This window comes from Amphiura filiformis, chromosome 7 (assembly GCF_039555335.1).
Source record: "Amphiura filiformis chromosome 7, Afil_fr2py, whole genome shotgun sequence".
Lineage (NCBI taxonomy): Eukaryota > Metazoa > Echinodermata > Ophiuroidea > Amphilepidida > Amphiuridae > Amphiura > Amphiura filiformis.
Window position 1 is genome coordinate 46,945,871 of NC_092634.1, and position 23,720 is coordinate 46,969,590.

General features: G+C 38.9%; 1 protein-coding gene across 1 annotated transcript; it reads right to left on the reverse strand.

Annotated features, from left to right (window-relative positions):
• Positions 1–504: 504 nt before the first annotated feature.
• Positions 505–7,155, reverse strand: LOC140157899 (glutathione S-transferase P 2-like). Its single transcript, XM_072181146.1, has 6 exons — positions 7,045–7,155; positions 6,171–6,258; positions 5,224–5,330; positions 3,232–3,288; positions 1,780–1,830; positions 505–1,052 (listed from the first exon to the last, which is right to left on the reverse strand). Exons 1-6 carry the CDS (start codon positions 7,153–7,155, stop codon positions 858–860), a joined length of 609 nt encoding a protein of 202 aa, XP_072037247.1. The 3' UTR covers positions 505–857.
• Positions 7,156–23,720: the final 16,565 nt, after the last annotated feature.

A 23,720-nucleotide genomic window follows, 5' to 3' on the forward strand; every position in this document is an offset into this window, starting at 1 on the left:
AAAGACCTACATGTTTCAGCAGGTAAAGGACCATTACATCTACATATCATTAAATTATTTGAAAAACCGTGAATATAAATGGTGAAATTTTATTCTGGTTTTAGTTCAGTAAAATTTGCTAATTTTAGACTACACATTTTACCATTTAAATTCACAGTTTTTCAAATAATTTCATGATAGATAGATGTATTGATCCTTTACCCGCTGAAACATGTAGTTCTCTCGACCAATTCGTTCAAAGACACAAAAAACAAATCTTTAAAAGACCCATTTCCAGCAATCTCCAGTTTACCCTCCTCAGGGCTCATAATTATTGCGCAGCCCCTTTCATAAACTGTTATTTTAAAAAGGGGGGTCATTGGGTGTAACAAACTGTAAAGAGGGGGTCATCGGGTATGACTTTTATAAAAGGGGGTCTTTGGGGAATATTTGGGACCTAATAACAGGCACATTACCCGTCACTCGTCACTTCTAAAGTTGAGTGCCCCCCCCTCCCCCGCAGTTTGACTTATACGCACCATTCTCAAGTTCTAAGCAAAAACTAGCCCTAGGACTTCAATAAATAATTCGTGATGCTACTGTACTATACAGTGATCAAATTAACATCGGAACAATATCAAAAATTGCCTCGCAACGAAACAACCAGGATATGGAAAACTATTCTTAATTTTGATAGTTTTTCGAAGACGGAAACAATGAGGCCAGTTTTAAGATATTGATAGAGACCAACATGCCATTTGATCTTTTTGATAATAACTTTATAGGACAAACACAAATAGGACAAACTATGCTTTTTCGGAATCCTTATATTAGCAAAATTTTGCTATGCATGTTTCTGATATCTTCCTGGGAGAGTGTCAAATGGTCGGATTTGATGTTCCCATTACCCTACGGCGTTGATTTTCTTCACTCTTAACGAATTGCGCTAAACCAGGGCGGTGGCTCATCCTGTCATACCACGCCTTCAATATTTTGAAGTTGTCGAGAGCAGTAGGCAACAGCTTAAAAAGGACATTGATGAGGTGAAACATGTTGTAGTCCGCAAAGGAAATCTGAAAAGTTGGGTAAAATGCATTTTAATTGTAATGTTAAAATTATAGTGTATAGGTTAAACCTGCATTATTATGCGACCCAGGAAAAGGCCTGCATGTTTGATAGGTAAAATTGTTTATTTATTTATTTTACCATTTTTTTATGCGCCAATACAATCAGTGGCGTAGCCAGTGTGTGGGCGTTTGTGTTTACGGGGTTGACCCCCCTCTTCCTGACCGTCGGTTCATCCAAGGCCGTTGATACATGAAGGGTGTTGTTGAAAAAACATTAGCCCAAATACTACAAATCTCTGATGCGACCCTTCCATTTTTGCCTGTTATCATGGTTATTGCATGATATTTGAACGTAAAAGTTCGTTGAAAATTTTTGAAAAACAATGCACATATCCCCACCCACCACTTTGTAGATTCTTCAGCGCACTGGGCCAAACAAAAAAATATTTACGTCGGTGGGTCTACATTTACAATTTAGTTGTCCCCTCTCGGTTCCCAAAACCTGGCTACGTGTATGGGGGAGTTCGATACCCTCAAGGATTCCTTAAAAAATGAGAACGAGTGAGAGGAGACTGAAAAAGGAAGGAATCGAGTGACTTGACGAAGTGTCGCTTTTATTTCATGTAGGGCTTAGGCCTATAACATTTTGATCAGTAAGCAGACAACAAGTGCGCCCGGCAAGTGCTGGAAATCGTCAAAATGAAATGAAATTATTCGTTAACTGTTAACTTACCGTTTCAGATGCGATAAAAGACTTCCCATCGTTCACTTTCTTCAAACAATTCTAGGGAATGAATACACGGTTCAATAATTAATGTACACAATATCAATTCTGATTTAGTATTGTACATAATAGTAGAATATGTTACAACCTTTCGCTATAACTTTACCATAAACTTTTCCATAGTCAACTTTCCCATCGTACATACTTGAGCTCGATACATACCCCCATCTGTATTAACCCTAACCGTACAAGGTACTACAAAATACTACTTGATAAGTGATATATAGGCACGGTTTCGCTGGCCAGCGAAGTCCAACACCCGTGGCAAAGTGTCGCCGACCCAGTGCTTGGCATGTGAGGGGTTTCGTCTCGGGTTCGAATCCCACCCACACAGTGTCATCGCCCCGTTATCTTCATGGCAGAAATCGCCATGGTAGGTTGAATCCACAGCCACGCATGGCCATTTTGTTCCGACCTTTGAGACGTATAATGAGCCGAGGGACATCTGACTAAGGCTACTGACAATAGCCTGGTAATTGACCTCTCTGTGTGTGAGTGAGCATGTATACGCCATAATGAGGTCAATGGTCATATGCTTTTAGACTGCTTGCACGAGTGAGTCCAGCTATCCTACGCTGCACTATATAGTTCGGCACATATAAAATCAGAATATTTTTGTCAGTTTTTGAGTTCAAGACGCACGCTTCTTTCTCAAGACGCTAGCTAACGACTATCATATCCATTGAACACGTATATTCAAGTGCAATTAGGAACCAAATCTGGCTTTTTTAGACTAAATCAATAACGGGAGATATTCATCATTTTCTACCCCGGTATCCAAAGATTTATCGTCTAATATCAAATCGTGCATAGCACATTCACGTATATCAATCCCGGGTATTCATTTCAGTGTCTCTGCTGTATAATGTAATTATTAATCGGGCGATGTCAGTGTGACCCAGAGCAAACAACTTCTTTCTTTGTTTTCTCTCTTTATTCTTTCCTTCTTTCCCTCCCCGTCGCCAAAAAGCCCTTAGGCCGTTAGGGTTGTTATGTGCACAATTGATAGATCTTTGACTGCATGGGTAAAGGAGGGGTACAGACCTTTGGCACTAACTCTGCATGAGTACTTCCATGGTATGACTGAGTTAGCTTGAAATTCCCCTGGACAAGGAACTCAATGCTAATTTGTCTCGTTGTAACCCGTACGAAACTCGGGGGGGGAGCTGATCCTGGTTGCCAAGGTTATTTGTGGAATGTCAAGGGTGTGCGCTCTTGTTTAATGGTTCATGGAATGATGTGGGGCCGTAGTGGTCAGCGACAACCTGTAAAGTGTGCTGAGGTTTGTGGATCAACGTCTAGGCGTTGTGCCTATGCGTAGCGCACTATAAATCACTGCGCTTTTTTTATGATGAATTGTCTCAGATTCCATGTTTCAATATTACACCACGTACTACTCACCTCAAAAAAGCCCATCCACAATGGGATTGTCTTGATGTACTCCTCTTTGCCCGTTTCCTGTTTAATGCAAGTATAAAAATATATAAACTGGGCTCAAAAAGAAACGTATAATTTCTGCACATGGTCATATCTTGAAAATCTCTCTATCAAAATTAACCAAAATTACACACAGGATTACTTCAGTGACTCTAATGTCATGAATGTAAATTAGTGGGTTTTTAGCGTGTTCACTGTCGGCGAAGTTTAGAACTGTCAAGCTTTCGTCAGGAGTAGCTCCGACTTCTTCAGGACAAAGTACCTAAGAATGAGACATGACCGCCCCTTGCCTACTGATGACTCTGAAAAGAGCCGTTCACTGAAGACTGCCCCTTGTCAACAGTGCCTCTTTTCAGAGCCACCAACCCAGCAAACACAAAACGTTTTCAACATCATTCGCAAAAAGTCATAAAAGGTAGTCAGAAAACGTTTAAATGTCGGGTTAAATAAAGGGTATATTAAGAGTATAAAACGTTTCCATAACCTTAAAAAACATTTTTGATAATCTACTGTTCAGCAAACAAAAATGTTTTACAGAAAACGTTTAAATGTCGGGTTATATAAAGGGTATAAAAACGTTTTAATAACATTCCAAAAACATTCTTGAAAACTTAATACAAAACATTCTAAACAAAATGTTATTTCGGGGCTGAAAAAATATTTTGCGAAAAATGTTCGACCAAAATATTTTCAATAACGTTTTAAAAACGTTTTCATGACCGTTATATAACCCGACATTTAAATGTTATTAAAAGGTTTTGAAAAAACATTTTAAGAACATTTCTGTGATTGCGGGGTTCAAATATTTTAACATAATGTTATTTAAGTATTGACACAATATTTGGCAAAAATGTTTGCAAAAATAGTTTACAATAACATTTTTGAAAACATTTAAAAATATTGTTGTAGTGTGTTTTCATACAAAACGTTTCAAAACGTTATCATGACCTTTATATAACCCGACATTTTAATGTTATTAAAACGTTTTTACTTAAACCAAAAGCCAAAATATAACTTATTTAAAACGTTTTAAAACGTCTTTGTGTTTGCTGGGAAATCAGCAGATAGGCAAGGTCTACTTGTTTCTGTACACAAGGGTCAGTCTTCAGTGAACGGCTCTTTTCAGAGCCACCAAAACCTTTTATATTAGCAGATAGGCGAGATTTGCTAGTTCTCTGTTGACAAGGGGCAGTCTTCAGTAAACGGCTCTTTTCAGAGTCATCAGCAGGCAAGGGCGGTCTACATGTCTCATTCTTAGGTACTTTGTCCTGAAGAAGTCAGAGCTACTCCTGACGAGAGCTTGACAGTTCTAAACTTGTCCGACGGCGAACCCGCTAAAAACCCACTAATTATTATGAATTCCCGTCGTAAATTTCGGCAACATAGAGTTTAAGGCACGTGAAAAGTCAAAACAAATTGAAATGAAGGCAATGTCTCTTTAATACCCGAACACAGACATCAGTAGCGTTTGTAAATGCCTCCAAACGAGGACCTACAAATAGATACACACCATAAAACGAGGACACACATCCAAACGAGGATGTCCTCGGTTTGAAACTATGACCAGGATGACGTAAATGATGCAAATATGCATATAAGATAGCATATACGATAGGTCCCCCATAGAGGGAATATGACGGGTCGCAGTTGGATAGTAAGTTGTCTGGTGTGTTTGTGTAACGCTGAATTACCGATGTATTTCTCACCCAAGCCATCCCAGCTGCATGCATGATTTTGAATGAAGTTGTGTGGTCCCCGGGGTGCGTTGTCTTCGGGTAAGGGATCTACTGCAAGAGACCTCCCTCAATCCTGATGGGAAACCATTCAGTAGCCTTTCAGTCTTGGGCTCTTGGTATTTTTACGCAGATTATTAATAAGAAAAACTAGGGAGAAAATGCTGTCTCATCAGTCTATCTTTCTCACGTCAAGCGATATTATTTTGTTACGTTGACTTACCCAATTTGGCGACCATGCATGCCGGAAAACCGCTTCAATCCTATCCACTATTCCATCATTAACCATATCAATATAGGCAGATTCCTTTGGGTTGCTACCGTATAGACCTGTCAATATAATGGGTTGTGATGTGTCACGTGTGTTAAGCTTGTGTAGATGTGTTCTTTCTCTTTCTACTTGTGGGACCCATGAACCCTATCCCCAATGTTTAAGGTAAAATTGATAATTTCAAGCCTATTTAAGGTACAATTCATGTAAAATACATGCATTTCAAAAGCTTCCGCGCTCCCCTCCCGTACCCACCCCTAACTACGTTTCGCAAAACGGAGATAGCCTCATATTGATCCATATGTAGCCTCTGTACTTAGATGGTATCCCAGCTACCTTACCTAATTGACCTGCTGAATAAAAATAAAATCCGGGTTACCTATTGTTATTTTGAGTCTATGGCCCTCAAAATAAGCCATAGTGTTAGACCATGTACCCCGGCCATGTACACATGATCAAAATTTAAACATGCGCCGATTTCCCTCAAAAGCATAATCCGTCTGGTGGTAAGGAGTTATTAAGGAATTAAAGAGTTATGTATCAAGAAGGGTCGAAGATCAATTTTCACGTTTTACAAGGGTCATTAATTAAACTTTCTCCAACATAATATACAGCATAGGTTTTTTTACACCGTAATTGTACACCGCGTTGTGAAAGCATAAATAACATTCAAAGACGTACCGACGGGGACAGAAGAGACAAGTTGCTCTGGCCCCTGGCTCGAACCAGGAAAAAAAATCACCAAAAGTGGTAATGTGCATTCATTTAGCCTGGTTTCAGGTTATAATTTTGACCCATTTTAACGTTAACTGGTTAAATTTGGCACGCTCAGCAGGACGTTTATTCAATTTTGACACTTGGTTCTCTAGCCCATACGCCTCTAGCCCTGATAACATTACCGTGTTTCCGTCCAAGGTATCTCAAGATTGCATTGGACTGCACTAGCATGAAGTCTCCATCATAAAACATCGGCAACTGCTGGAAAAGCTGATACAATATAAATATTACTATTAAATGGGCAGAAGCTGACGTTGTTCAAGACTATGTAACGCTAGTATGACTATGAAAGCGTATGATTTCAATACTATTCTTAGTATTCTATGTGATTTTTTTTTTTAATTGATCCTCCCAAATTTACATTAAAATGTGTGATCATATAATGCGAGCGCAGTGAGCAGGAAATTTTGCATATTTGAATGTTTGACCCCTCCCGTGGTCTTTCGACCTGTCGAAAATCGCTTCCCTCCCCTTTTGACCTACCCAAAAATGCTTGCCCCTCCCTTTTGGCCTGCTAAAAAATCTGTGCCCCCCCCCCACCCATAATTCACCATCCCGGGTACATATAATTATTGCACCAGCCCTAAGTTTTCATGAAAATAATTCGACATTTCAGGTGCTTCTAAATTTTGATTAAAAAAATATCCTTTTTTGAGCGATTCACTGGGAACGGTCCATTGACGTAGATCCCGGTGCGCGTAGTTCAACCACGATCGACTACCACGTTGACCGAGCACGTTGAATATACGTGACATATTGCCGTTAACATATGAGACAGTGAAATGGGTTATGTTTACATTTACAGGGTGTATCAAAATGATTGGTACCCATCAGCTTGCATTGATTAAGGACAATACTGCCACATAAAAATACAACATAGGAACTACCTTATATACAGATGAATGCTATAAAAGGTCATGAAACTATGTAATCTTTTCAAGACAATACACGGGTACCAATCATTTTGATACAGCTTGAATACTTTCTAAAACATACCAAAGTTGGCACTAGTTCTCTAAATCTTGGAAAATCGGCGATGGCTTCTTCCTGATAAGACAATCCTTGATCTTTTAGCAATAATCTGATGGCTTGACCTCGACCTAACATAAATGTATAAATCACTGACAATATAAAGCATTCATTACCCTAAACGTTTTACAAAAAACATAGTCTTAGGAACCGGGGGCTGGGGGGGGGGGGGGCTCAGCCATACCAATGATTTTGGTACGAAGGCTGGAATACCTTTCAGCATCCCCCCCCAAAAAAAATCCTAGGTGAAGTTAAAAAGTTGTGATAAAATAGAGGGAAAGTGGGTGTTTGTGAACTATATTTTGCAAAATTATCAATACAAATATAAAATTTGCAATACCTCCTCAGGGACCCAGGGTAGCCCACCAAAATCAGCCCCCGCCCCCGTGTTAAAAATCTGCCTAAGCCAATGAAAAAGTTTAAATGTCGGGTTTTGTAAAGGATATAATTATGACGTTTTAATAACATTCAAAAACATTTTTGAAAACTTGATGCAAAATATTCTGACATGTTGTTGTATGTTGACAAATATGTTGTACAAAAATGTTTGCCAAATAATACTGGATGCAAAACATTCTGTCATTATGTTGTTGAGTAAATTGTGGGATAGGCTTTTACGACGCACACCGACACCGCCTGGCTAATAATTATTTGGTGCAGCAGAGACACTAAAATGAATACACGGGATCGATACACGTGAATTGCTATGCACGATTTTGATATCAGACGAAAATCTTCGTATACCGGGTTAGAAAATAATGAATATCTCCCGTAAATGATTTTTCTCAAGAAACCAGATGTGGTCTCATACACTTGAAAATACGTGTTGAACAGATATGATAGTCGCTAGAATGCGCTTTGAAAATTGGCCGTGCGCTTTGAACTCAAAATTTGACCAAAACTCTAATTGTATATTGCGTTGGTCCTGTAGCGTGTAGCGTGGTACTACAGCGTGTAGTACAGCTGCACTCACTACTAGGCAGTATAAAGTCGATGACCATTGACCTCAATGGGGTATACAAGCTTATTCACGCACAACCAAGATCAATTACCCGGCTATTGTGTGTAGCCTTAGTCATGTCCCTCGACTAATTCTTCGTCTCAAAGAGCTTCAAAGGTCTGAACCAAATGGCCAATCGTGGCTGTGGATTCAACCTACCATGGCGATTTATGCCATGAAGATATAGGGTCGATGACACTGTGCGACGGGAATTCTCGCTATTCGCAATAAGGGCGCCGCCAGCGGGTTGCGATGTAATCGTGATGTATCATGGGAAAAGGTCGACATCCAAGTCCGCGCAATACGAATATTACCATGCTATTACATAGGAACACGTGACAATATTTTTTAGTTTGTCAAAATAAAGGTGTTACACGCGAATCGATACTCAATAATACTTAATAATGTGATTTGAAATGTGCACAATTAATTTTTTCTCTATCGATTTGCTTGTAATACCGTTATATTGACAAACTAAAAATATTGTCACGTGTTCCTATGTAATAGCATGGTAATATTCGTATTGCGCGGACTTGGATGTCGACCTTTTCCCATGATACATCACGATTTTCCCATGATACATCACGATTACATCGCAAACCGCTGGCGGCGCCCTTATTGCGAATAGCGAGAATTCATAACAATTAGTGTGTTTTTTTAGCGGGTTCGCCGTCGGACAAGTTTAGAACTGTCAAGCTTTCGTCAGGAGTAGCTCTGACTTCTTCAGGACAAAGTACCTAAGAATGAGACATGTAGACCACCCCTTGTCTACTGATGACTCTGAAAAGAGTCGTTCACTGAAGACTGCCCCTTGTCAACAGATCTGTCAACAAACCCACTAATTATGTTGTTGAGTGTTGACAAATATGTTGTACAAAAATGTTTGCCAAATAATACTGGATGCAAAACATTCTGTCATTATGTTGTTGAGTAAATTGTGGGATAGGCTTTTACGACGCACACCGACACCGCCTGGCTAATAATTATTTGGTGCAGCAGAGACACTAAAATGAATACACGGGATCGATACACGTGAATTGCTATGCACGATTTTGATATCAGACGAAAATCTTCGTATACCGGGTTAGAAAATGATGAATATCTCCCGTAAATGATTTTTCTCAAGAAACCAGATGTGGTCTCATACACTTGAAAATACGTGTTGAACAGATATGATAGTCGCTAGAATGCGCTTTGAAAATTGGCCGTGCGCTTTGAACTCAAAATTTGACCAAAACTCTAATTTTATATTGCGTTGGTCCTGTAGCGTGTAGCGTGGTACTACAGCGTGTAGTACAGCTGCACTCACTACTAGGCAGTATAAAGTCGATGACCATTGACCTCAATGGGGTATACAAGCTTATTCACGCACAACCAAGATCAATTACCCGGCTATTGTGTGTAGCCTTAGTCATGTCCCTCGACTAATTCTTCGTCTCAAAGAGCTTCAAAGGTCTGAACCAAATGGCCAATCGTGGCTGTGGATTCAACCTACCATGGCGATTTATGCCATGAAGATATAGGGTCGATGACACTGTGCGACAGGAATTCTCGCTATTCGCAATAAGGGCGCCGCCAGCAGATTTTGCGATGTAATCGTGATGTATCATGGGAAAAGGTCGACATCAAGTCCGCGCAATACGAATATTACCATGCTATTACATAGGAACACGTGACAATATTTTTTAGTTTGTCAAAATAAAGGTGTTACACGCGAATCGATACTCAATAATACTTAATAATGTGATTTGAAATGTGCACAATTAATTTTTTCTCTATCGATTTGCGTGTAATACCGTTATATTGACAAACTAAAAATATTGTCACGTGTTCCTATGTAATAGCATGGTAATATTCGTATTGCGCGGACTTGGATGTCGACCTTTTCCCATGATACATCACGATTTTCCCATGATACATCACGATTACATCGCAAACCGCTGGCGGCGCCCTTATTGCGAATAGCGAGAATTCATAACAATTAGTGTGTTTTTTAGCGGGTTCGCCGTCGGACAAGTTTAGAACTGTCAAGCTTTCGTCAGGAGTAGCTCTGACTTCTTCAGGACAAAGTACCTAAGAATGAGACATGTAGACCACCCCTTGTCTACTGATGACTCTGAAAAGAGTCGTTCACTGAAGACTGCCCCTTGTCAACAGATCTGTCAACAAACCCACTAATTATGTTGTTGAGTGTTGACAAATATGTTTTACAAATGTTTGCCAAATAATACTTGATGCAAAACATTCTGACATTATGTTGTTGAGTGCTGACAAATATGTTGTACAAATGTTTGCCAAATAATACTTGATGCAAAACATTCTGACATTATGTTGTTGAATGTTGACAAATATGTTGTACAAATGTTTGCCAAATAAAACTTGATGCAAAACATTCTGTCATTATGTTGAGTGTTGACAAATATGTTGTACAAATGTTTGCCAAATAATACTTGATGCAAAACATTATGTCATTATGTTGTTGAGTGTTGACAAATATGTTGTACAAATGTTTGCCAAATAATACTTGATGCAAAACATTCTAACATTATGTTGTTGAGTGTTGACAAATATGTTGTACAAATGTTTGCCAAATAATACTTGATGCAAAACATTCTGACATTATGTTGAGTGTTGACAAATATGTTGTACAAATGTTTGCCAAATAATACTTGATGCAAAACATTCTGACATTATGTTGAGTGTTGACAAATATGTTGTACAAATGTTTGCCAAATAATACTTGATACAAAACATTCTGTCATTATGTTTTTGAGTGTTGACAAATATGTTGTACAAATGTTTGACAAATAATACTTGATGCAAAACATTCTGACATTATGTTGTTGAGTGTTGACAAATATGTTGTACAAATGTTTGCCAAATAATACTTGATGCAAAACATTCTGACATTATGTTGTTGACTGTTGACAAATATGTTGTACAAATGTTTGCCAAATAATACTTGATGCAAAACATTCTGACATTATGTTGTTGAGTGTTGACAAATATGTTGTACAAATGTTTGCCAAATAATACTTGATGCAAAACATTCTGACATTATGTTGTTGAGTGTTGACAAATATGTTGTACAAATGTTTGCCAAATGATACTTGATGCAAAACATTCTAACATTATGTTGTTGAGTGTTGACAAATATGTTGTACAAATGTTTGCCAAATAATACTTGATGCAAAATATTCTGACATTATGTTGAGTGTTGACAAATATGTTGTACAAATGTTTGCCAAATAATACTTGATGCAAAACATTCTGACATTATGTTGAGTGTTGACAAATATGTTGTACAAATGTTTGCCAAATAATACTTGATACAAAACATTCTGTCATTATGTTTTTGAGTGTTGTTGTACAAATGTTTGACAAATAATACTTGATGCAAAACATTCTGGCATTATGTTGTTGAGTGTTGACAAATATGTTGTACAAATGTTTGCCAAATAATACTTGATGCAAAACATTCTGACATTATGTTGTTGACTGTTGACAAATATGTTGTACAAATGTTTGCCAAATAATACTTGATACAAAACATTCTGTCATTATGTTTTTGAGTGTTGACAAATATGTTGTACAAATGTTTGACAAATAATACTTGATGCAAAACATTCTGACATTATGTTGTTGAGTGTTGACAAATATGTTGTACAAATGTTTGCCAAATAATACTTGATGCAAAACATTCTGACATTATGTTGTTGAGTGTTGACACATATGTTGTACAAATGTTTGCCAAATAATACTTGATGCAAAACATTCTGACATTATGTTGTTGAGTGTTGACAAATATGTTGTACAAATGTTTGCCAAATAATACTTGATACAAAACATTCTGACATTATGTCGTTGACTGTTGACAAATATGTACAAATGTTTGCCAAATAATACTTGATGCAAAACATTCTGACATTATGTTGTTGAGTGTTGACACATATGTTGTACAAATGTTTGCCAAATAATACTTGATGCAAAACATTCTGACATTGTGTTGTTGAGTGTTGACAAATATGTTGTACAAATGTTTGCCAAATAATACTTGATGCAAAACATTCTGTCATTATGTTGTTGAGTGTTGACAAATATGTTGTACAAATGTTTGCCAAATAATACTTGATGCAAAACATTCTGACATTATGTTGAGTGTTGACAAATATGTACAAATGTTTGCCAAATAATACTTGATGCAAACTATTCTGACATTATGTTGTTGACTGTTGACAAATATGTTGTACAAATGATTAACAAATAATACTTGATGCAAAACATTCTGCCATTATGTTGTTGAGTGTTGACAAATATGTTGTGCAAATGTTTGCCAAAAATACTGTTGAAAAATACCATTTGACAACATTTTAAAAAGTTTGTTCATGTGTTTTCATAACATTTATCAAACCCGACATTTAAACGTTGTTAACACATTTTGACTAAATCAAAACGTGATTTACAACACGTTTATAACGTTTTTAAAAACGATTGTGTTTCTGGGTAGCTAGCTGTCTGAGCCTGCCAGTGATACACTTTCAAAATTCACACAAATCTATGTAAAATAAAATGTAAACTATCAAAATGTGCACAGAACACCAGACTTCTGCACTGTCATGCACTTCATAAAAAATACACAATAATTAAATTGGCAAAAGCTTTTTGCCCCCCCCCCCCCCTAAAAAGGCGGTATTCCCATTTTTATGCAATTAATATTATTGTGATGTAAATTTATATGGTTTTGTTGTCTTTTAATGTAATTTATTGTAATTGTAATATTTCATGTAATTTGGCTTTTGGGCCACGAAGTGAAATAAATGGGCCCAAAATCAGACAAAAAACAACAACCGCATCGATCATCATTCCATATAGGAGATGTCTGAGAGGCGGATGAGGGAAGGGGCTCCTTTTCTTCTTTTCCCCTAGTCTCTTTCTCTGTCCTCCGTTTTTCTTTTCCCTCCCTCATAATCCCTTGCACATCTTTTTGCCATTCATGGGGTCCCCTGCCCCCGACACCGCCACTGGTCACAATGTACGCCAAAATAATGTTTGTAATGTGTGCAAATTTTGATTTGAAGCTCGGGAGTACATAATTGAATACTCAACATTCACTTGTTTTGATCCCCTCTATATCAAGGACTGATTTTTTTACCCCATTTTTAGGACCCGCAATGTTTTTGATCCCCCTGAATTTTCCAACCCCCACCAGAGTATTTATGAACACTCCCTAAAGAAATTATTTTGGTTTTCAGAACATGACAATCAACACAATCATGATATTCACAGGGAGAAGGGAACCGTTGACCCGAGACCATGCCATTCAATAAATGTGATTTCTGCCATTCTACCTTGTTATACCTTTTATTTTATGAGGGTCATACTGCAGTTACTGTCCGTTTTCCTATACACAATACACAGTGCTCTTTCCCATTGACGCGTGACCTTTACAAATAGCCCTACGTTAACAGTATAGGGATATGACTAGTTAACGTCGCTGTGTGAAAAATAACCGGCCAATATTAAAAGTACTCTTCTAAAGTTCTAGAAAATATAGTTTTTAACATGTCCTAAATTTTTAGCTAATTTAGATGTTTGGAAATATTCGTACTTTGGTGTTTTAGTTAATGTTATAGGTAATAGTACATTGCCTAGTTAACGTCGCTGTGTGAAAAATAACCGGCCAATATTAAAAGTACTCTTCTAAAATTCTAGACAATATAGTTTTGTAACATGTCCTAAATTTTTAGCTAATTTAGATGTTTGAAAATACTCGTACTTTGGTGTTTTAGGAAGGATATGTAAACGACAGATAACACCAAAAATATGAAGAAATTATTTCTAAACCGTGTTAAGTCAAAAATCATTATGTTGCTCATTTTCAAGAATGCTGGTTTACAAAAAGCACGACATTGTCTGATTTCGTGAACAAAGCCACACATAACATTGTTTCCTTTCGTTTCCTTTATAATCGGTTACCCAACTGAAGCTATGAATACCAGTTTTATTGCGATATCGCACATGAAAACAGTCACTTGTGCACAACCAGAGAAGATCCGATTTAATCAGTTGAGCTGTTTCAATGAGTGTTATCTTGGTTTAATAGCTTTTAATGGGGTTAAGTCCTGCAAAGGTCGAGATGAATTCTACTGTAGACATGACTGCATCATGTGAGTCAACAAAATTGCAATAGGGCAAAGAAGCGACTGAGCAAGCGCGATAAACCAAGTTAAACTTTGTTGTTAAGTTTCTATCAAACTTATAAATGCTACATTCAATGGTCGTCACCTTATGAATCATATCGTAAAAAAGGTAAAGATAAAGGAGACGAACCTGTATATAGACAGTGAGCGGAGTGCCCATCTTTCTTTCATTGCGATTGGGCCAAACTCCTCCATGTAATATTGTAGACCGAATATTCAGTCGATTATACATACTATAAAATCGACTGAAGTGTTCCTACTGCGTTTGTGCATGGTGTTATTGATGTCACTTTTGAGTTTAATTTGTCTCACCTGCATATATGAGCTCTCCAAATTGTTGCTTGTATACAGTACAAGGTTTGGGTGTGCAATCGACGTAAAAAGCCGTTCTGCATTCGTTAAAAAACCAATTTGTAGTCACGTCTTGAGCACAATCTCGTCGTGTCTTGCCTGTTTATTTTTAAATGCAAAATGGCTGACCTTAAAGGTTAATTGATTGAGTTGACCTCATACGTAATGCATATTGATCATCCATTTCTCAAATAGGGTGTTTTCTATCACATTGATGGACGTGCTGACCATTTCATCAGGCGGCATAGGAAGCGCAACACGTGACGTACGTACGAGGCTGGCGAATATACATGGCTGACAGCCCCGTTCAAAATACACGGTTAGCAATTACAAATGGAAAATTAACATACTTGCAGTGTGGTACACGGTCGTACCCCGACGGTTTTAGAGTAAGATAATTTTGCTTTGACACCACATAACAAATTTAGAATTGTTTATGAAGATTTCATGAATATGTGTTAATCCAATGGCGACCTCAAAAACCCGCCTGGTGACACGCGGGTGGAATTTCCCTAGAATTTCCCTCAAGAAATAATGGAATGAACCATATCCTTTGCAAGATGACACAGGTCATACCGGGTCAACCATGATCAATTTTGACAGGACAACGTGGGTATGGAACTCTCCAACTGACTCGCAAGAAAGGGCCAAGAAATTTCACTTTTTTCAGTGCACATCGAGAAACCTGAAGTATTGCAATAGAGTGAGAAGTAAGTGGTTATCACCTGTAGGTTCACAAAGGAATTTTAGACGGTCATAAAAGGGTGAAAATAACGTGTAAAACAGCGGATGTAAATACCGACATCCTTCTCAAATCTAAAACATAGCGTAATAGTACGGCACTAGTAATATTGCTGTCAGGGGCACAACACAATGGCGTCGCCGGGGCTCGAACCCGCAACCTTCCAATTATGAGTTGGAGCCCGTTCCGCTTGGCCACCGTAGGCCTACTCCATCATGCAGTTATTTTGTGCATGACGATGTATCTACGTCGATTTCGCACGTGGACTTTCTTCAAAAAATAGCTAAATACGTGACCTCGCTTCGATACAGGAGAGTGGGTTTGAATAAACTGCATTGGTTACCATTAAGAGAACGCATCAACTTCAAAGTTTGCCTCTACATCTTCAAATGCCTGGAAGGATCCGCACCTCAATACCTTGTTGATTTAGTTTCACTAAAACAACCCCATTCCGGACTCGTCACAAGATCTTCAATGGACATAACTAAAATAACTCCTCATGTTGGCAGAATTCAAATTGGCGACAGAGCATTCCAAGCTGCTGCACAGCACCGGCACTGTGGCACTGCCTCCCACGTAACATCAGGGAGGCACGCTCAATCACAAGTTTCAAGAAACTCTTAAAGTCTCATTATTATGTTTATTAATTTTATGCTTTGTTTACTATTTATACCCGCATGCGAAGCATGGACGGGTATATTGTTATCCTTTGGTTTCTTCTCCTTCTTCTTCTCCTCCTCCTTCTCCTTCTCCATCAAACACATCATTCTGTCAAGGCTAGCGCTAAAACTACAAAGGCCCTGGGGCCCATATGTGGTACACTTATGGGCCCTACCCCGTAGAAGTGCCTTTTGCCCATCTTGGCCCCGGAGGTCAAAGGTCACGGGCCCCAGGGGCCCAAATGTGAAAATACAAAGCACGCCGTTTCTCATCAAATGAAGCAGCCTCGGGGCCCTCAGTTGGTACACTGATAGCCCTAGGGGCACTCTATATTTACAAATATACAAGAGCCCCATATGTTATATATTGTGGGCCCCAGGGGCCCAAATGTTACAATATGGTGCAACAGATTGACAAGCCTAGCTCTAAAAGTACAAGATCACTAGGGCTCATACATGGCATATGTATGGGCCCTAAGTTGTAGATGTGCCTTTTGCCCGTTTTGGCCCCAGATTTACAAGGCTAGGGGCCCCAGGGGCCAAAATGTTAAAACAAAGGGCCGGCCGTTTCTCAGCAAATAAAGTAGCTACAGGGTTCAGATTTGGTACACAGGTAGGTCTTTAGTATTGTATTGTCAAATGTATGTATAACCCCATATGTCACATAATATGGGCCCCAAGGCCCCAAACGCTAAAACATAGGGCCGGCCGTTACTCAGTAAATAAAGCAGCTACAATGCCCAGCTTGAGTTTACTGATAGCACTTGAGAATTATACTTCAACATATGTACATGAGCCTCATAAGTAAAAAAATATGGGCCCCAGGGCCCCACATGTTAAAACAAAGGGCCGGCCGTTTCTCATCAGTTAAAGCAGCTTTAGGGCTCAGAGTTTGTACACAGATTGCACCTGAGAATTTCATTGTTATATGTACATATGAGCCCCATATACCACATAATATGGGCCCCAGGGCCCCAAATGCTAAAACATAGGGCCAGCCATTACTCAGTAAATAAAGCAGCTACAGGGTTCAGATTTGGTACACAGATAGGTCTTTAGTATTATATTGTCATATGTATATATAATCCCCATATGTCACATAATATGGGCCCCAGGGCCCCAAACGCTAAAACATAGGGCCGGCCGTTACTCAGTATATAAAGCAGCTACAATGCCCAGCTTGAGTCTACTGATAGCACTTGAGAATCATACTTTAACATATGTATATGAGCCCCACAAGTCGTATATATTGGGCCCCAGGGCCCCAAATGTTAAAACAAAGGGCCGGCCGTTTCTCATCAAAGAAAGCAGCTTCCGGGCTCAGAATATGTACACAGATAGCACCTGAGAAGTATATTGTTACTAACACCCACACGCCCATCCACCCCACACACGTAGGACTAAACAGACAGATCGTATTATCATAATTGGAAATACCAGCGTGAAGCGTTGAGGCTGTTCAGTTAAATTACATACCCATTGGCTGTTCCATTTAATTTACATACTCCCTCTGAAATGGCCCCCAAAAGTCTGTTCCGTATAATTTACATACTCCCTCTGAAATGGCTGTTCCATTTAATTTACATACCCCCTCTGGAATAGTTTCCCCTGAATCATATTGCATAGCCTCGCTGTGAGTAAGAGAGACTGACAACAGCACCCTATGGAGAATAAGAGAGACGACTCCCCTGTGAGGGGACTTTTTACAATTTCTTTATTTTAAGTGCTACGACAGTGCAACCTACATTCAATTAAAGCTTGTGACTTGGACTTTCACTTTTTACACATTTTCTGCCCAATTGGGCGACTTTTTACAATTTCTTTATTTTAAGTCCTCAGCAAATAAGGACTGTAAGTTTGGGTACATGCGGGTATAGCCGTATTTGTGTACAAATATATAGCCTTCTAGTTTGTATGTTCTTGTCATTCACTGTTATGCGCCTTGATCTATTAATTTTGTAAAAGGCGCTATATAAATCATGTATGTATGTATGTATGTATTATGTATACTTCAACGTACGTCCGATGTCCAGAGGATGTTTAAAGACATTCCCACAACCCAATGGGGCTTCTGATCTTATATGTCTGGCTTTTGTACACATGTAGTACAGTTGATCATACCTTGCATTGGGATTGTGTGCAAACATCTGTTGTTTTCGTCCTATTATTTAACATTCAAAACATCGAGACTTATGAATAAAATCTATGCAGTGGAACAATATGAATGTTTCCTGTAAGAAAATCAAATATCAGTCATAAGTCTCAACCAACGCACTGAATGGTCTTTTGTTCTATTGTGTCCGATTTGAGCGCTGACATATTGGAAAATGTTGCCAATCAATATTCATGAGAGTGTATATTCAACGTCCAATTTTCGAAATTGGGTGACTTGTGCTTGGCAGGTGTAAAATACATCTGACTGGGCGTTTTAAATACGTAACGCATAAAGGCATTGATATCATCGAATGGCTGCCTATAGTGCTGTTAGTGTTAGGCCTATGTGGGGGGGGCTGTGTTTAGTTTCTATAATAATTATTATAAGGCCTACATTTTGTCATTCCTTTCTTTTCTTTTCTCTGTACTTATTCTTTCCTTGCTAAAGTATCACTCCCTCTTCTTATCTCCCTTCTCTTCTCCATCCCCTCTTCTATTTATTTACTTCTCTTTATTTCTTCCTCTTTCTCTCTTCCTCCAGTCCCCCTCTCATTCTTCATATCCCCTCTTTCACCTCTTCCTCCCTCATCCCCTCCCAAGACCTCTCACAGAAGAGCTGCCCCCTGTTTATGATATTCTCCTTCTTATTAAAATAAAATAAAATGTCAATTTGTGAAACAACTTTTATATATGCCTATACCGGTATACTTATTATTTGTTACATGTATACGTATAGCTATTACCAATATACAGTACTATAGACATGTAGACATGGCAGCCTTGTGTAATCATTCAGCAAGCGCATTCAGTTTATTTAAATGAAGCACCTAAAGTCAGTGGGGTGATCACGAACTGTACATCAGCGGCTAATGTGTGCCTTTTGTGCTTACGGCTACTCAATCACACCCTTGTGTGTTATGGTAACAAAAGGTACTTTTCGTTCCAGTAGTCGCTTTCACGCGCCTTTCGTTTGATCACTTATTGACAGTAGCCTGCTAGGTAAAGCGTTAATACACTGTCGGGTCAGCTTACCGATTTAATGGCGGAAGCCCTTTGTCCCAAACAAAAGGTACCTTTCGATGAATAGCTTGTCAGATTTCAAATCGGCACAAGTGAACAATGCGTTACATAAGCTATTGCTTCTCCATCTTTAATAGCTCCATGGTCTCAACTATTAGCTCGTTGGCTGCAGTTTTAAAATTACCATTTTGTGTGTGTGGCAATGGGGACTTTGCCTTTAAAATTAGGTTATATTGATCAAATTTCCCAATCATAGTGCATTGTAGAAATGCCTTTAAGCCACCTCTGTCCGATGTCTACGTTTGGAAATCGCAATGTCTCTATTGTTGTCACGAAACGGTGAATACAAAGTTCATCATGCAGTTATTGTTAACTACATGTATGCACACAACACAGTGGCACTCACAATATAGGCAATTGACCCCTACTGGTAGCGCTGTGTTGTAGATATAGGATAAAAATCTTTATCGTTTCGATTTTTGCAACAAGAAATACCATATTACTTTCGGACTTGTTATCTCAGTGTTATCTTAGAATATCTACCTATCTTGTTGACTTTCAAACTTTTGAAGAGAAAAACACTGAAATATAAAGTCATTCCAGACATAAAAGATGAAAATGAGTTACATGATAATTTATTTGTGTCATGATTAACACTTTTATTCAGCCATTTACACAAAATATCGGTTAATACGCCATTTAGGGTACAGTTTTGGTTAAACGCCATTTAGTGGGTGATTTGGTTAATGCCCGCCATTGAAAGACAAAGATAAAAACAATTTATCGCGTCTGACGTCATCTGTCAATCAAATTCGAGCACGGTTTGTTTACAGTGTCGTGATGATGACTTGCTGAACGCGGATTTATAACCGGGCGCCTTATTGTTAATTTTGCACCTTTCGACATGAAAACCATCTCAAAAGTTAGGTCTTTATAGTAGGAAACTTTCTTAACCGAAGGCACCATGCCTAGAAAAGCTGCTATTTGCCTTGTAAAAGTACGTAATTTTTCGCCATTTGCTGCTATTCCTTTTCTCCGATCAGCACCAGATAGATCGGTCTTCCTTTTACGCGCTGATTAACCTGTGTAAACCAATCAAGGATCGTAATTGACAGTGACATCTTTGTCTTTCATTATAAGGGTTTGAAATATGCAGAGTTACGCCAGGGTAGCAAAATAACAGGCACTGATTACGCTACTTAGGGTCCAGTTTTCCAATTAATAATTCGTGATGCTTCTGTACAGGGATCAAATTAGCATCGTAATTCGTAACAATCTTTAAAGTTGCCTCGAATTGTTCCTGTTGGAAAACAATTCAAATGAAGAATAGTTTGCACCATCTAAGATTTTTTTGTCACATATGTAGCAATGCAAATTAGTAGTTGTGGCCAAATGAGCTCAATGGGGATTGATTTTTTTCAATCTGCTACCTATATCAATATGTAATGAAATATCCAAGATATGGCAAACTGTTCTTATTTTGGATAGTTTTCGAAGAAAAGTCAGGTGAGTTTAAGAATGTGGATGATTTCTATGATGTTGATCCCTGTGTATAGAAGCTTACAGAGACCAACATGACATTTGATCTGTTTGATAATAACTTGAAGCTATACTTGAGCTACAGATAGGACAAACTATACTTTATCGAAATCCTTATTAATAGCCAAATTTTGCTATGCATGGTACGGGTTACCAAATTATGATATCTTCCTTGGAGAGTGTCAAATGGTCGGATTTGATGTTCCCATTACCCTACGGCGTTGATTTTCTTCACTCTTAACGAATTCTGCTAAACCAGGGCGGTGGCTCATCCTGTCATACCACGCCTTTAATATTTTGAAGTTATCGAGAGCAGTAGGCAACAGCTTAAAAAGGACATTGATGAGGTGAAACATGATGTAGTCCGCAAAGGAAATCTGAAAGGTGGGTAAAATGCAATGTTAAAATTGTAGTGTATAATCTTAAACCTATATTATCATGCGACCCAAGATAAGGCCTGTTTGTATATATATATATATATAGGTAAAATTGTTTATTTATTTGTTTAGTTTACCCTTTTTATATACTACAATACAATCAGTGGCGTAGCCAGTGTGGGGGCATCAGCCCCCCCCCAGGCCGGATTTCCCATTGGGCCAGATGTGCCCGGGCCCAGGGCCCCCAAAATTTGGGGACTCCCAATGTGGCCATGTGCATGTTTCTTTGTAACCCGAAAACACCATGTTTTGGACCAAAATATGCTAAAATTGCACAATTTTCCCCGCTTCGCACGCAGTGGCTCTTTGCATAGCAAAGTTCACCTTCATTTGGGCTACAATTTTCTGAGATAGAATTTTTTTCGCCAAATGTCCTAGTAAAACCGACCATATAGTAGGCACTCTTTATATAAACCAAAACTTGGTAACATGAGTGCACATGCCTTCCTCACGGTGAGTTTGGGAGCCTCCAAATTTTGGCCTGGCCCAGGGCCCCAAAAAGGTAAATCGGGCCCTGCCCCCCCCTTCCTCTTCCTAGCCGCCGGTTTGTCTTAGGCCGTTGGAACACGAAGGGTGTCGGTGAAAAAATATTGGGTCAACAATATTATACAATTTTGTGTGCACTGCTTATTCAGGGTGACGAAATAAAGTGTACATTTAGCCCAAATACTTCAAATCTTTGATGCGACCCTTCCATTTATGCCTGCTATTTGCATATTTTAATTCGTTGAATTTTCGTTGAACAATGCACTTTATACCCCCCACCACTTTGTAGAATGTTTAGCGCACAAGGCCAAACCAAAAACTATTTCCGTCGGTAGGCCTACATTTACAATTAAGTTGTCCCCTCTCGGTTCCAAAAACCTGGCTACACCACTGAATATAATCCAGGATCGTTATGGGGGGGGGGGAGCGTGATGGGAGACTGCTAAAGGAAGGGAATCGAGTGACTTGACAAAGTTTCGATTTATTTTAATTAGGGATTAAACCTATAACATTTTTGATCAGTAAGCAGGCCCCGGGGGGGGGGGCACTCAACACAAATGACCATACGGGTATGTTCCCCCGGAAAGACCCCCCTTTTTGGATTTCGCAGCTCCGAAAGACCCCCTATATTTGACCAAAATAGAGCTCCGAAAGACCCTTGATTTAAATTTAAATTTCTTCCTCATATTTCTGGGGTTTTTCAGGCGATTTACAACCAAAAAGCCAAGAAAGACCCTTGATTTTGACTGTTCGCAGCTCCAAAAGACTCCATTTTACTTGTTCGCAGCCCGGTTTGCAGCTCCGAAAGACAACCTTTTACCGGTACGCCGTCAGCTCCCAAAGACCCACCACACAGTGTCATCGCCCCGATATTTTCATGGCAGAAATCGCCATGGTAGGTTGAATCCACAGCCACGCATGGCCATTTTGTTCCGACCTGTTTAATAGTTTTGAGACGCATAATGAGCCGAGGGACATCCGACTAAGGCTACTGACAATAGCCTGGTAATTGACCTCTCTGTGTGTGAGTGAGCATGTATACGCCATGCGGTCATCTGCTTTTAGACTGCCTCAACGAGTGAGTGCAGCTCGCCTACGCTGCGCTATAGTTCGGCACATATAAAATCAGAATTTTTGTCAGTTTTTGAGCTCAATACGCACGCTTCTTTCTCAATACGCAAGCTAACGACTATCATATCCTTTCAACACATATGTTCAAATGCAAGGAAAAAAATATGGCTTCTTTAGAATAAAACAATTACGGGAGATATTCATCATTTTCTACCCCGGTATCCAAAGATTTATCGTCTGAATATCAAATCGTGCATAGCACATTCACGTGTATCGATCCCGTGTATTCATGTTAGTGTCTCTGCTGTACAATGTAGGCCCTAATTATTAACCAGGCGATGTCAGTGTGCACCACCTCAAAATTCCGGGGGAACATACCTACTAAAATTGTTTGATGTGCCCCCCCCCCCTCCCCCCGAGAAGCAGGCAAACAAGTGCTGCAAAATTAATCGTTAAAATGAAATGAAATTATTATTTCGTTAACCATGTTAACTTACCGTTTCCGATGCGATAAAAGACTTCCCATCGTTCACTTTCTTCAAACAGTTCTATGGAATTAATATACAATAAAGTATTCAGTAAAGCCATTGGTAAGGTGTACACAAAACAATTCTGATTTAGTATCCAATTGCACATACTTGTAATTATAATAGAAGTAGAATTTTGTTACAACCTTTACATACGCTAATTTTATAGGCCTAACCTAGACTTCTCCGTAGTCACTGACCCATCGTGCATATAGCTATTAAGCCTATACAGGCCCCCATGTATCAATTTGTGCACAATAGAGGTTATCCGTGTTCTATAAGCTGAATATCCTACCAGCGACTCCTATACCTTGTTTAGGACTTTCAAAAGAAGTACCTGCATGTGCAACCATGACTATTTCAAAATAGCCCGCCAAAGTCATGCAGGTAATTCCGAGGTCATGCATTGAATTAGTTTGAATGAGGAATACTACGGGAACCAGCGCCTTTTGTTAGA

Bases quoted from the DNA above. Each gene is read 5' to 3' on its own strand.
- LOC140157899 (XM_072181146.1), bottom strand. From the start codon at position 7,155: ATGTTAGGTCGAGGTCAAGCCATCAGATTATTGCTAAAAGATCAAGGA. The intron at 3,289-5,223 runs GTAAGTCAACGT...TGCATTAAACAG, and splicing joins ATGCATGGTCGCCAAATTGG to GAAACGGGCAAAGAGGAGTA. The intron at 1,053-1,779 runs GTAAGTTAACAG...CCAACTTTTCAG, and splicing joins CTTTTATCGCATCTGAAACG to ATTTCCTTTGCGGACTACAA.